Source organism: Mesoplodon bidens (assembly GCF_964165515.1).
Source record: "Mesoplodon bidens genome assembly, chromosome: 1".
Classification (NCBI taxonomy): Eukaryota; Metazoa; Chordata; class Mammalia; order Artiodactyla; family Ziphiidae; genus Mesoplodon; species Mesoplodon bidens.
This window is the reverse complement of record NC_138176.1, coordinates 105,312,137-105,327,524: the sequence shown is the minus strand read 5'-3', so window position 1 is coordinate 105,327,524 and position 15,388 is coordinate 105,312,137. Positions and strand designations below refer to the sequence as shown.

The following is a 15,388-nucleotide window of genomic DNA, read 5'->3' as shown; positions in this document are numbered from 1 at the left end:
TCCATATAAGTTAACTTGGTTTCTTTTCCTTGTTGCTCATAAACTATTTTCCTTTTTCTTTAGAGTCCAGAAATTTTACCAGAGTATGTCTTGGTGTTCGTCTTTCTAGGCAGTTTTCTCAGATGATGTGCCCTTCCAAACCTTTTTTATTTTCAGAGTGTTTTCTTGAATTGGCTTTTAGTATTCATTCTGTTCCCTTGCTTTTGTTTCCTGGTATACACATGTTGGATTTTCCTTGTCTGACTTCTTTAACTGTCAGGTTTTCTCAAGTCCTTTTTATCACTTTCTTCATTTCTTTATGATTTAAAAAGTTTTTCTCCTCTTTCACCTTTATGCTGTTTTTAGTATTTATTTTTAAAATTATTTTTCATTTATATCTAATTCCTTTTATATTCCAGCCCTCATTTCTGAATTTTTCTAATTAAAATTTTTTCATATCTTTTATTATTAATGCCTTTCTTTATCTTCTATGAAATAATAGGTTATAGTTTTCATTTGTTTTGTGGATGTCTTGTGTGCTTTTGTTATGTGTAGGAGTGTGATTTTGCTCTTTTTTCTTTTAATAATTTATTTTTAAAATTTATTTAATTAATTTATTTTTGGCTGCATAGGGTCTTCGTTGCTGCGTGCAGGCTTTCTCTAGTTGTGGAGAGTGGAGGCTACTCTTCGTTGTGGTGCGTGGACTTCTCATTGCCGTGGCTTCTCTTGTTGCGGAGCACGGGCTCTAGGCGCATGGACTTCAGTAGTTGCGGCTCGTGGGCCCAGTAGTTGTGGCTCGTGGGCTCTAGAGTGCAGGCTCAGTAGTTGTGGCACACGGGCTTAGTTGCTCCACAGAAAGTGGGATCTTCCCAGACTAGGGCTTGGACCTGTGTCCCCTGCATCGGCAGGCGGATTCTTAACCACTGCACCACCACGGAAGCCCTCTTTGAATAATTTTTATGTGGTATTTGATCATGATATTTTTCTGTTCATTTTTACATGAAATTAGCTTTCCTGGAGGAGTCCAGTTCAGGAATCCTGACTCTAGAGCTCCCTCTTCTGTTGTTTTTGTGAAGTGCTAAAAAATATGGCAGCTTATTTAATTCTCTTCCCTTGCTTTTATCTGGGTCTTTTTTCTTCTTTTCTTTTCTCTCGTTCCCAGCCCCATCTTCCCCTCTCCTCCCCTCCCCTCTTTTTTTTTTTGTAATAAATTTATTTATTTATTTATTTATTTATTATTTTTGGCTGCGTTGGGTCTTTGTTGCTGCATGCAGGTTTTCTCTAGTTGTGGTGAGCGGGGGCTACTCTTCGTTGTGGTGCGTGGGCTTCTCATTATGGTGGCTTCTCTTGTTGTGGAGCACGGGCTCTAGGCACACAGGCTTCAGTAGTTGTGGCTCGTGGGCTCTAGAGGGCAGGCTCAGTAGTTGTGGCGCACGGGCTTAGTTGCTCTGCCGCATGTGGGATCTTCCCAGACCAGGGCTTGAACCCGTGTCCCCTGCATTGGCAGGTGGATTCTTAACCACTGCGCCACCAGGGAAGCCCCATAATGTATATGTTTAATACTGTAAATTTCCTTCTAAGTTTTGCTTACTGCATCCTACAAATTTTATTACCTTTCTGTTACTGATTTCTACCTTAATTGTATTAATGTTGGGGAACTTGGTCTTTATGAAATAGTCTTTGACGTTTTCCAGACTTACCTTATGGCCCATTGTGGGACGATGAATATCTCAACGGTTATTTGATTTACATTTGACAAGAAATATTAAATCTTTGAGTCTTCTTCTTTTTTCATTTCAGGTCTTGGTATGGTGACTCCTGTGAATGACCTTAGAGGATCTGATTCTATTGCCTATGACAAAGGGGAGAAGTTATTGCGGTGTAAACTGGCAGCATTTTACCGACTAGCAGATCTCTTTGGATGGTCTCAGCTTATCTACAATCACATCACAGTGAGTATTAAGTGGGGTAGTAACTGAATGATGAGTGGAATATTATGTGTCTGGCACCCCCTGTTTTCATTTCAGGGAAGAGGGAATCTGGCTGAGCTGAAGTAAATCTTGGAACACCTTCCTTCTGGTTGCTGACTGCAGAGTGTAACAATCTGAGAATTAGCCAGTTTGAATTAAAAATTATGAGACCAGTAGTTCTTTAAAACTCCTTTCTTGCTTGCTAACCTAATAAATGAGTGTTTACCAAATTATAGGTAGTTCCTAAAGTTCTTTTAATGCCTAAAAAAATCAAGAATGAAGATGTTTTCTTTCCTACTTTGACCAAAGCCTTCTATCTCTCATACTTATTTCTTCAGATATTCCAGTTTTAGCCATTTTTCAACATTATCAGGGCCTCTAGTTTCTTCAATTCATTCTTTTTTTTTTTTAAATCTGTTTTTGGCTGCATTGGGTCTTCATTGCTGTGCTCAGGGTTTCTCTAGTTGCGGCGAGCAGGGGCTACTCTTGGTTACAGTGTGCATGCTTCTCATTGCAGTGGCTTCTCTTGTTGAGGAGCACAGGCTCTAGGGCACGCGGGCTTCAGTAGTTGTGGCGCACAGGCTCAGTAGTTGTGGCTCACGGGCTTAGTTGCTTCTCGGCATGTGGGATCTTCCCGGACCAGGGCTCAAACCCGTGTCCCCTGCACTGGCAGGAGGATTCTTAACCACTGTGCTGCCAGGGAAGCCCCTTATTGGATATTTTAAATTATTAATATAGTGTGTGCTTATTGTGGCAAGCGTCCCTTACACAGACGTTGAAAGAAGAAATCATAATCCTGTGGACACTCTTATCCCCCTTGAGATAACCAGCATTAACAGACGTTTAACTTGTTTTACCCTTTTCTCCATACTCAACACACTCAGTACACACAATACTTAATACACATGTGTAGGTGTTTTTTACTTGTGGACTCATAACCAGCAGTGCTTAGTTCAGCTCCATTCTTTTTTTTTTTTTAAGTATTTATTTATTTATTTTGGCTGTGAAAGGATCTTAGTTGCTGGATGTGGGCTTCTTAGTTGCGGCAGGCATACTCTGAGTTGTGGCATGCAGACTCTTAGTTGTGGCATGCATGCAGGATCTAGTTCCCTGACCAGGGATTGAACTTGGGCCCCCTGCATTGGGCGCACGGAGTCTTACCCAGTGTACCACCAGGGAGGTTCCCAGCTCCATTCTTGACTCCAAGGAATGCTCTTTGATGGTAGTCTGAAGCCCACCTTTGTGACCAGTGCACTGTGCTTCTGGGACGTGGTAGGGATCTTTGCCAGATATACTGAGTTACCCTCCCCTCTGTTCTCCACATTGCCGCTAAAGTGAACCTTTCAAAATGCAGACCTGACCCTGTTGTATCCAGGCTTTCATGCTTGTGGAATGTTACTTCCACCCTAGCATGCCTGCTTTATTTCCCCCACAGCAGTTAACATCATCCATACCGTACGTTTGCTTGCCGTCCACATCAGCTCCATGAAGGGAGCCTCTGGCCATGTCCTGGGAAGAATTCCTGTGCTGGGCACAGAGGAGGCACACACTGAACTCTTGGCTGAATGATGGAGTGAAGCCTCCAGTTGAACTGAGATTCTGCCTTAGTAAAATCATCACATGGGGTTCCATGGTGCCTTTTGAAATGTGGTCAGTGGATCCAGTCAGCCTCCTACAAGTGCTGCTCTCTTCCTTGTGCCTGCGTGGAAGTTGCTGGCCTCTGTGGCTAATTATACTTGACAGAATGTCTGTGTAGAGATTTTTAAAAAAATAAATTTATTTATTTACTTATTTTTTTATGGCTGTGTTGGGTCTTTGTTTCTGTGCGAGGGCTTTCTCTCGTTGCGGCGAGCAGGGCCACTCTTCATCGCGGTGCACGGGCCTGTCACTATCGCGGCCTCTCTTGTTGTGGAGCACAGGCTCAGTAGTTGTGGCTCACGGGCCCAGTTGCTCCGTGGCATGTGGGATCTTCCAAGACCAGGGCTCGAACCCGTGTCCCCTGCATTGGCAGGCAGATTCTCAACCACTGCGCCACCAGGGAAGCCCCTGTGTAGAGATTTAATGGTAAATGGTTGCCTAAAAATTAGTTCCATGAAAATGTTACATCGCTAAGAGGAAATGTAATCCTTGGCTTAATGCCAGCTGTACATTCTCTGGGGTTTTAAAAGCTGTTTACTCCTAGTCCTATTATGAATGCTATTTAAATAAGTTTGAATTGCTTAAATTGCTCATTTTTCCCCCTTTAATTATTTAGGACTTGGCAGAATTAAAACATTAGTTAGGTGTTTACTTTTCTGTAAGTGATCTGTTTGGGACTTAACACTGAGTAAAAAAGAAATTCAAGTTATAAAACATATTTCTTATATCTTGTGAACTAGAGAATCTTTGAGGAAGAAAGCTTTTGTTTTTTTAACTATTTATAGCATCCATGTTTTGGTTTCACAGCCTAGGCGTTATCATATATAGGTTTACAGTATTAGCGCAGCCAAAAAGTGCTAACAGGTCATCGTGCCCTTTCTTTGAAGGAGGGCAATAGGGATTTTCTGCTAAAGGGACTTAAAAGTGCTAACAGGTGTTAGAGGATTGGAGATGATTGTCTGAATTACATCTCTGTCTTAAGATTGCATTGGATTTAGAGAAGCTTTTGAGCGGGGGTGTCAAAAGACAGGATAGCCCAGTTGGCACATGAGCTGGACTTCCTCTCTTGGTGGCACTTAGCCGATGGCAGGGTCTTTCTGTCCCTAAATGCCTCTTGGTGTCAGTGGAGTGCTAGGTTCACCTCCATTCTGGATTCCAAGGAATGCTAACCCTCCAAGGTGGTGGGCTCCAGAGGTGGCGGCGGGTCCACAGTGACTGTGTTCTGAGGACATGATAGGGATCTCTGCCAGAGATAGTGAGTCGGGTGTATTTGGTTTTCGGTGAATGACATTAGCGCTCATTCCTTGTGCACAGAGAAGGGGCATTAGATGTGGGAAGACTCACAGTTAGGCCAGTGCTAGGCCATCAGGGACTAGAAAACTTACTTTGAAATGTCCTGTTTTTTCAATCTACATCAGTATTTAGCACTTTCTCCTTTTTGTTTCAGATTCTGAAAATTTTATATTTTAAGCTTTTTCCATTATAATATGTAGATCTGTTAAGCTCACTCTTGGAAATATATGTTAAAGAAAAGTCAAAGAAGAAAACATGATGTATAAATATATTTATTATAGCATTATCTATAATAATAAAAAAACTTGAGTCTTAATATCCATCAGTAGGTGGGAAATGGCTCAGTTATTCAACCTCAGCTTGAGGGAATGTTACATACTATGAAAAATAATTGATAAAGACCATGTGAAACCATGGAAAATAATTATTATAAAAGAGAAAATATAAAATGTATACTGTTTATAGCTATATGAATTATGTGTAGAGAGAGAGAGAGAGAGAGAGAAAGAAAAAAGTGAGTAAACCTGGCTATATGTAGTGTTTTAATGTGGGGCCTGATAGCATGAGCGTGCTTCTAAAACTTATGTGGAGGAAAAAAGGCCTAGAATAGATACCTCCTGAAGAACTAGGTAAGGAGGTATGTTTTCCTATCAAGTGTCAAACTTACAAAGTGATGGTAACTAAAATAGTGTGCCTTGGGGAAAGGCAGAAACAGATAAACCAGTGGGACAGAGCCCAGAACTAGATCTTTATGTACTGAAATCAGATATACAGGGGCTTCACTGGTGGTCCAGGGGTTAAGACTCCACGGTTCCAGTTCAGGGGGCCTGAGTTCAATCTCTGGTCAGGGAACTAGATCCCGCATGCTGCAGTGAAGATCCTGCATGCCTCAACTAAGACCCGGTGCACCCAAATAAATAAATAAGTATTTTAAAAAAAGAAAAGAAATCAGATATACAAAAGAGTCTGCATTACAGATCATCAAGGGAAGAATGACGGACCAGGCTATAATTGGTGCTGGCACAATTAGATTGAAAAATCAGAATTGGAAAATTGTATTGGATTCTTACCTTATACTGTAAAAGAGTCACAAAGCAATTCCAATGAATTAAGCATTAAATGTGAAAGATAATACTTAAAAAACTTTAGGATCTGTTTAAGTGAAAATCACTTACCTTTAACCTCTGACTTAAGGAAAGTTGTCTTAAGACACAAAAGCGCTTATCGTAGAAGAAAAGATGAATAAATCATTTGACTACATTAAAATAAACAAATTTCTCATCATTAAAAGACACCATAAAGGGAGTGAAAATAAAAGCTTAAAACCTAGAAGATTTTGCCTCACGGTTAGCCAACAAGAAATTAGTATCCAGAATAGATAAAGAACTATCAATAAGCAAACCAGTATAAAATGGACAAAAGACAAGTCAATTTACAGGAATTTCACAGAAGGGGAAATAAGACTGGCTTATAAAAATATGAACTGTTGCTCAACTCACTTGTAACTGGGAAATTATAAAGTCACAATGGAATACCATTTCACGGACATCAGATTTTAATTTTTAGGAAAGATGGTTGTAGAAGCACAGAACTATCATATACTACTAGCAGGAGTGTACATTTAATTAGGCCCTTTGGAAAATAATTTGGTTTCACCTCCTACTTTGTTACCCTGGAGAAACTTGTACCATGTACACTAGGAGACAGGTATAAGGATGTTCATAGCATTGTTTTTAATGGCAAAATGTAAACCACGTCCATTGACAGAAGGTGGATACATAAATTGTATATTCATCCAATAGACACTATACAGCAATGAGGATGAGTAAATTATTGCCATGTTGTGTATCATCTGGAGGAATCTCAGAAATAGTGTTGAGGGAAAAAAAGTCACCGAAAAATACAGTATGATTGCAGTTAACATGAGTTCACAAACAGATAAAAATTAAGCAATATATTGCTTAGGGATGAATATATATAAAGTAAAACTGTAAGGAAAAGAAAGAAAATGCTTAACACATAACTCAGGATAGTGATTACTTATGGGATATGGGAGGAAAGAAACAGCTTCAGAAATATTAGATTTATTTTGTTTCTGAAGCTGGTTGAAAGGTACATGGGCATTTGATTTATTATTTTACTTAAATTGTACATATGCCTGCTAAATACTTCTTTACATGTATGTTTCAAAATAAAAACTTTTAAAATAAGCAAAAATATCTGACATGGGACTTCCCTTGTGGCACAGTGGTTAAGAATCTGCCTGCCAGTGCAGGGAACACTGGTTCGATCCCTGGTCTGTGAAGATCCCACATGCCACAGAGCAGCTAAGCCCACGCACCACAGCTACTGAGCCTGCACTCTCTTAAGAGCCTGTGAGCCACAACTATTGAGCCCGCGTGCCACAACTACTGAGCCTGCGCTCTAAGAGCCTATGCACCGCAACTACTGAGGCCCGTGCGCTCTAGGACCCCTGTGCCGCAACTACTGAGCCTGTGTGCTGCAGCAGCTGAAATCCGCGCACCTAGAGACCATGTTCCGCAAAAAGAGAAGCCACCGCAATGAGAAGCCGGCGCACCACAGCAAAGAGTAGCTCCCACTCGCCGCAGCTAGAGAAAGCCCACGTGCTGCAACGAAGACCCAATGCAGCCAAAAAAATAAATAAAATTAAAAATATCTGGCATTTAATTTTTCCCTGTTTCCAACCTTATTTTTCTTCATCCCAGCCAGTAAATACACAGAGAGTAATTCCTTGTTTAAGTTTTGTTTTGACCCAATATGGGAATTGGGGAATTTGCATAGTTTTGATTTAGATAGTTAAAAAGACCAGCATCCTTTATAAAATAAAAGAACTGACTTCAGGGTTAAAAAACCTGGCTAACTTAAAATTAATGGAAAAATATTTGGGGGAAAGGCCCAAAATTTTGGAAAGGCCCAAATATTTCTGGCCCCTCGGTAGTGAAAGTGTGGAGTCCTAACCACTGGACTGCCAGGGAATTCCCAGCATTTTTGAAACAACTAAAAAGGAGTGGAGACCTAGTAGTAGAGATTTATAGAGAATGGATATTGTAGAGATGGCTTTCCTACTACCACTAATAATATTGCAGTAGTGTAATAGTTAAGAGATGCTATTTATTGAAAGCTTTATTGTGAGTACAAGCCCCTTTCATCCCCACTTCATGGGTGGGAGACCAGGAGCCCAGGGTCCCCAGAGCAGCATAGACAGTTCTGGGTTTTAACTCAGGTCTTATATGACTGTGGGTCCGCATTCTAGTGTGCTGAGGAAATCCAGTGAGTTTCGCGTGAAGGTGACATGGAGGAGATGGGATAGTTTCAGATGTCCCAGGACTAAACTACAGTTTAGGGCGGAGGTAGACCTCGTTCTGTGTTGCACACCACAAACAGATTTCTGCTCAGTGTGAGAGAGAGTGTTTAATGATTAGGCCTCTCCAGCTTCTGTTTGTTTACTGCTGTACCCTAGCATCCAGGTGCAGAAGGCCTCCGGGACTATTTGCTGAATGAAGGAATGAGGCCGGCCATGTGAGGGCATCACTGCACTGTCCAAGCAGACACCCCTCCGCCCCGTGTGTGTTTCTTTTGGGCCACTATAGAAGTCACTGTGCTGGTTAGGAAGTTGGACTAAACAGCATAAGGCCTTTTCAACAAACATTGAATTCTACCTACCTGACCCTAGTTAGAATTCTTAGCCCAGTAGTAAATGTATTCCATCCTAATAGCTTTGGGGAGTCTTTTGAGTCTATCCCCAAATCATTATATATTGATAAAAATTAGACTAAATTTTTGTGAGGGCAGGACTCTTCCCCCCCCCACCCCAACTACATGACTAGCATCTAGCACATATCCATCATATGTGACAAATCTGTATTGTTGAAAGAAAACTATATTGTGGAAGGAAGAAAGATACCAGGGGAGTGAGGATGTGATGTGTAGAGACTTTTGGTCAGGCTGAAAGGAAAGAACGCTCTCTTATTTGTGATTTTTATGATTGTTCACTATCCTCTAGGTTTTGAGTACTTTAAAAAAACCACCATTTTGACTTCTAAAAAGTAAGGTTTGGTTTTCATTATTACACCCTTGAGGAGTGTCACCTTTTTGCACATGATACTGGCTCGGTAGCCACCAGAAGGTTTTTTCTTTATAAAGTTAATTATCATGAATGTGACCAAGATGCACTTCATGTACCCAGTAAGTTACTACAACATAATAACAGAAAGCTTTCAGTGCCCCTTAGCTTTGTGAGAGGCACTGTACTTAAGTGCGTCCCTATGTAGCTCAGTTAATGCTCAGAAAGAACCCGTGAGTCTGTGGACTGAAAGAGATGCAAATAATTTCAATAGGATTTTTGAGCTAACTCAGTAATTCTCCCCACAGACCAGAGTGAGCTCCGAGCAGGAACACTTCCTCATTGTACCTTTTGGACTTCTCTACAGTGAAGTGACTGCATCCAGTTTGGTAAGAATGTCCTTCTCTTCTTGGGCATCAAGTATATGTAGGTCATAGTAGGTAATTAAATACCGTCTAATCTCGTTAGACCTGTAAAACCCAAGAAAGAGGAAAAACTATGTTTTGTGTGATTAACTCAGGGAAAAACTTTTAAAATTAGTTATAAACACTTTAAACTTTGGTTTAAGTAATTTCTAGTTAGGATAACATGAAATCCTCTTGATATTTGAGATTTTGCTTTCTTATTTCAGGTTAAGGTCAATCTACAAGGAGAGGCAGTGGACCGTGGAAGTACTAATCTAGGGGTAAATCAGGCTGGCTTCACGTTACATTCTGCCATTTACGCTGCACGCCCGGACGCGAAGTGCGTTGTGCATGTTCACACACCAGCAGGGGCTGCGGTGAGTGCGCTGCCCTGGTAGAGACTTGGAGTTTAAAGCCGTTCAGTGAGCGGCACTTCACATTTCCTCCAAATTGCCCTCTGTTGTTGCACCAAGTCAACAAACCTCATTTTGTTGGATTAGAAAAACCTTTTTTCCTCACTACATTTGACTTCCTTAAAAGAATATATTTTAAGGGGTCCATTTACTATCTGATTTTGAAAAACATGTAATAAGTCTGAAAATGTTTTAAGACTCAACGATTAGAAAGTCAGTGTTGAAGAGGGGAGTGAGATTTCAGCGTATGGGAGACTGGGAAGTGCAGAATGACAGCAGTGAATTGAGACTCCTTGGTTGAGAAGAGAAGTGGGAAGAGGAGGAAGGATGAGGTGAGGTGGTAGGTGGGGGACGCTGGGCTCAGGCAAGGGTTTGTGGGATGCAGGAGACTTGAACCTGCTTGACGGACTGAGGGGAAGGCGCCAGGCCTGTGATGGAGAGGTTGAGGCCAAGAGACACACCGGCCAGCCTCCACAGATGATCCGCCTGGAGTTAGCGAAACCCAGGCTGGATCGTGACTGGGGAGAGTAATACCGGAGAAGGGAGTTCCCTGGTGGTCCAGTAGTTAGGGCTTGGCGCTTTCACTGCCCTGGCCCGGGGTTCAGTCCCTGGTTGGGGAACTAAGATCCCCTCAAGCTGTGCGGCGCAGCCAAAAAATAAAAAAAGAAGGGGGAAAAGGGCACAGACGGTGCAGACTCTTAGGAGACTTGGCCGTTGAGCCCTGAGCTTGCCAGGAGCCTGCCCCATCCTGATCACCAAGCCTGAACCCTGCTGGTGCAAACAGGCCACCTGACCAAGCCTGGGACCCCTCAGTATGTATGAAAATGTACTTTCTGGTTGTTGGTACAGTCATGTGAAAGCGAAGCACTCAAGAACTGTCTAGAATTGTCTTTTTTATCACCAGTTTTATACTTTAATGACTTCCTGGGCTTATTTGTTTGACAGATGACCTCATTGATTAAGTAATACTGAATTTCACTCTATCTTGATGTTTTAATGTCATAGATCTTGGGTTGTTTGGATGAATGTTGGATCTCGTTTGTTTGTTTTACTTTGAAGATATGGTCCTTGATGTTAGCATCAGTTTTATTAGTTATATCATTCTCCAAATGATGTAATTTTTTCTTAAAAGAATGCATGCTCTTCCAACCACGAAAAATCCATGCATTTTAAAGAACCATTAGAGGTACCTTTGAGACTATGGTTATTACAAATAGCATGTAATTTGTTTTAAAAATTATCAAAGTAACTTTACTTTGTAAGGAAATATCTTCTTATAGAAAGGCTGATATTGTGAAAGGAATTAAATATGGTACTGCCTTTTTTGTGGTATTGTCTTTTTAGATTAACTTTTCTGTTAGAAATTGTTACACTTACATATGTATTATTTAAATCTTTGGGGCCTGTTAGTCTAGGTAGAAGACCTTTAAAATGAGCATATTCTAAAGTCAATTTGGGAAAGTTAAGGAAATTAAAGGACTATATGGACACTTAGATTTTTCACTTAAATAAATGTAGAGAATTTATACAGTATAATTATCCTAAACCTTTATAAATCTCCTTTTATCTGACTTTCAGGTCTTCCTATCTCACCTACAACCTAAGATGGAAAGTACACAAAACCTTAAAGCTCTTGAGAAACCCCTCTTTGCATGTTGTGATTCATTCAGAGGAAGCCATTATCTCTCCTCGCAGTAGATCCAGGACTCATCTTATTAAATCTGAGCTCACTTGGTGTTTACAGTCAGTGTGGGAGAAATCCAGAAAGATGTGGAATTTCTTTTGAGGCCTTCATTGACAGTGGTAGCTTTGATTTTTAAAAATAGATTGGTGGTGAGCCCCAGAAGTAAGGTTTATCATAAATTCATGGGTTCATTTATTTCTGAAAGGAGAACAAAGTAAAATATGTTCCCCCCTTTATGTTTTTGAGGAAAGCATTTGCCATGTCATCAGTGTGTAGCTCCTGATTTGTCTTCGTTGATGGTGCTGCTTGTTCTCTAGGTCTCTGCGATGAAATGTGGCCTCTTGCCAATCTCCCCAGAGGCACTTTCCCTTGGAGAAGTGGCTTATCATGATTATCATGGGATTCTGGTTGATGAGGAAGAAAAAGTTTTAATTCAGAAAAATTTGGGGCCTAAAAGCAAGGTCAGTAGGCATCTAATCTGGTATTTAAATTACAGAGGAAAGAAGAAAAATGTATCTGTCTTCTTGCCTAGGTCCATAGAGCTTTCCTGTTTCCTCCCTTTAGGTTCTTATTCTCCGGAATCACGGGCTTGTATCCGTTGGAGAGAGCGTTGAGGAGGCCTTCTATTACATCCATAACCTTGTGGTTGCATGTGAGATCCAGGTAGGTGGTGGCCGTTCCGTTTGGTCTGTAGTATACTTAGGTGTTTGTGGGGTTCCCATAGATTTTTGATACTTGTTTTGCAGCAGTGAGTCTGTGAGTGATTTCTTTGCTAAAGATGACCTCATGGATTTGGAAGATGACCAGGGAAAATGCCGTTTCACTGATACAAGTCGGCAAATGATTATTGAGCTTTTCATTTCTAACTTTTTATTTTTCAAACACATAAGTCACTACCATTGATGGAGTACTACCATATGCCAGCCCTGCTATCAGGTGCTTTATTTATGTTACTACATGTCATTTCATTTGAACTCCACGCACTCTTTTTGAAAAAATGGGTGCAGGGAGTAGAGACGTGCCCACAGTCTCACGGCAGTGGGCTCTGCTTGTGCTGAGTCTGCTCGGCCCCTGTGTGAGTTCCTCACTGTCACTCTGGCTTGTGTCTGTGTGGTGATGCAGCCCCCAGTCCCCTTCATTTGGCCTTGGGAGGGCTTTGTCTTCCCATTTGTCCTAGTATGAGTGCCCAATATTTTTTCATGCTAAAGAAAACCTTCTGAAAATAACCTTGTGATTTGTCTATCAGTGTCCGTCTCACATCTTTTATTCTTATAATGATTTGGTTTCTTTTGAAACCTACATTTCTGTTGAAGTGATCTCTCATAGGCATCTGACCCCCTTGGTCAGTAGGGAACTCCAACTGTAGTGTTTGCTTGTTTTGTTAAAGGTTCGAACTCTGGCCAGTGCGGGAGGGCCAGACAATTTAGTCCTCCTGGATCCTGGGAAGTACAAGGCCAAATCCCGTTCCCCCGGGTCCCCGGCAGGGGAAGGCAGCGGATCGCCTCCCAGATGGCAGATTGGTGAGCAGGAGTTTGAAGCACTCATGCGGATGCTGGATAATCTGGTAAGAATGGTGCCACCACTTGATGATACAGCACTCATCCCAATAGCACAAATGTTAGTGTTTTTATAGTGAGTGAAATAGTATTGTGAAATTGCTGTCTTCATGCAGTATCAGAATGCTTTCACCCTCATAAGTCATGAAGAAGCACCAGGGCAATTTAACTTCTAAGCTAAACTACGATTGAATGTACAGGTGAGGGTTTCTTGTCTCCTTTTGGTTTTTAAAGGTAATCTTGTTTGGACTGTGTGGGGTCAGGAGCACAGAGAATGCTCTGCTCTGCTGGATAAGTAACTCCTCAAGTAGCAGGGTCAGCCCAGTACCCGTCATCCCGCAAGCAAGCTGTCAAGGGGACTTTCTAAATCAGTCGGCCAAGTGTCTTGTTTTTGTTTTAACAGTAAATTGTAGCTATTCGGGGCCTGACTGCTGTGTTCCACACACTTTGCTGCCAATTTATTGTGTGGGAGATCCTCTGCTGCTTCCTGCGGGGACGTGGAGCCCAATGTGGTACAGGAGCGTGGCTGCGGGGCTTTTAGCATAATAGGAATGTTCTGATAGTACCTGGCAGGACGTGGTCTGTTAGGTGGCTGCAGTGAGGGGTGTCACCCTTTTGCAAGAATCAGGGAGGAAATTTATGTAGAGGGTGGTACTTGAGAAGGACCTCAAAGAAGAGGTAGAAGCGTGGCAGGCTGAGTTGGGGGAAGGAAAGCATCCGTAGCAGAGGTGAGGGCACGGCTGGAGACATGGCAGCAGGACAGGGTCAGGCCTTTCAGGTCCGTCTCTGATCTCGCCAAGTCCTTTAAATATTCACAACAAGGCACTTAGGGTCGAAGCAATCACATTAAAAGACAAATGACTCTGTGATGGGGCCCTTTTCCTGCTGCAGTGTCACACCTCTTCAGTAGGATTCAAGAGGGTCTGCTACTGCCACATGATATCAGGTGCTGGAGAAAAAAGACCTGTCGTGGGCATGTGGGACAGAGAAAACACTGGAAAGGCATGTTGCCAGCTTGACGTTAAGAAAGTCGCCACAATTGGACCAGGTCACGGGTGGGATGGGTGGCTTCAGGAGGATCTTGGAAGAAAAAGAATTCATGGATCTGATTCAGGGTGTGCTAAGTGTCCTCAGAGAGTTCTTCTCACTGAAATTCTTTGGACTTAGGAGAATGTTCATTGCTGGAAAGGGAGAGCTGGGAGTTAACTGCCTAGAAGTGATGGTCACGGGAGTAGATTTGATCAGTGAGGGAGGGGTGAACCTCCCATAACTTCTGCATTCACTTGCTCAGTAAGTGGGTTGCATTAACTGACCATCTAGTCTTGAGCCTGTAGCCATGACCAGGACACAGTTCCTGCCCTCAGGGAGTTTATGGCCTAGTAAGGGAAATGGACAAACAAGTCCCGGATGCAGCCTGGCACCTGTGACGTGTGCACTGACGGAGCACGAAGGCAGCTGCAGGGCGGAGGGGGGTCGCATGAGCCGGGACTGCTTCAAGGGAAGCAGCAAGAGGAAGAAAGCTTACTAAGACGCTGAAAGAGGCAGGCCAGGACAGTGCAGTCTCAGGGCGGTCACACCCGGAGAAGGTTTGAGAGTGGGTGGTGGTCGCTCAGGCATCTGCATCCGGAGTCCGATACCCTGAGGGGCCCGGCAAGGCGAGGAACGCTGGGGCGACCCAGGCTTACTGACCCTTCTTCTGTCCTCTTAGCAAATACTTTGACATTCACTGCGCTTATACCTAAAAGTCAGGTGGGGAACAGGAGGGAGGAATAAAAATCAGGAACACCAGCCTGCCACATCTTGTGCACTCAGTACATTCTGTAAGGTAGAGAGAGAGAGAATTAAAATTAGTAACTCCAGTTTGATAGGGGAGGAAGATAAAGGATGAAAGATTAATAAGCGAGATTACAGCAAGGGTGTTTTATTCATTGCCCTTAATGTGCACAGGTTATTTTTAATATTAGAAGGCTGTGTGGTTTATAAGAAAGAAAGTTGGACAGCGATCACTGATCCTAGTCCATGTTTTAATTTAACATTCTGATCAACTGTATATGTTTGCTAATAATTGAGTAAGGTAGAGAATAGTTGAGGGTTCTCACACTATAAGGAGTAGGTCATATAAAGTCCATAAACATTTCTGACATAGAATGTCAGAAGAAATGCTAGTTTGTTTCCCGATCAAGATATCATTCCAGCTTCTCAAAGAAGGGATGAATCCATATTTTTAACTATAAGCCATATAGGAGGTCTGAGGGCTGAGTATTGCCTCTGATTTTGGTTTGACATTTAAAGGGGAAGAATAAAGAAAAATCCCATACCCCCTCAGAGTAAAATTTTGTGATGTCCTGGATGGTTTATTCTGAAGTC

The 15,388-nt window shown here is 42.1% G+C and overlaps 1 protein-coding gene across 3 annotated transcripts in view; it reads left to right on the top strand.

The window, feature by feature from the left end:
- The window catches only part of ADD1 (adducin 1), a 74,554-nt gene that overhangs the window by 42,202 nt on the left and 16,964 nt on the right, over positions 1 to 15,388 (top strand). For all 3 annotated transcript variants that reach the window (XM_081229248.1, XM_081229250.1, XM_081229249.1), the window contains exons 4-9: positions 1,780 to 1,931; positions 9,273 to 9,353; positions 9,596 to 9,745; positions 11,783 to 11,926; positions 12,030 to 12,128; positions 12,853 to 13,029. In XM_081229248.1, the coding sequence (XP_081085374.1) occupies positions 1,780 to 1,931; positions 9,273 to 9,353; positions 9,596 to 9,745; positions 11,783 to 11,926; positions 12,030 to 12,128; positions 12,853 to 13,029 (803 nt within the window). The remainder of the gene's footprint in view (positions 1 to 1,779; positions 1,932 to 9,272; positions 9,354 to 9,595; positions 9,746 to 11,782; positions 11,927 to 12,029; positions 12,129 to 12,852; positions 13,030 to 15,388) is intronic.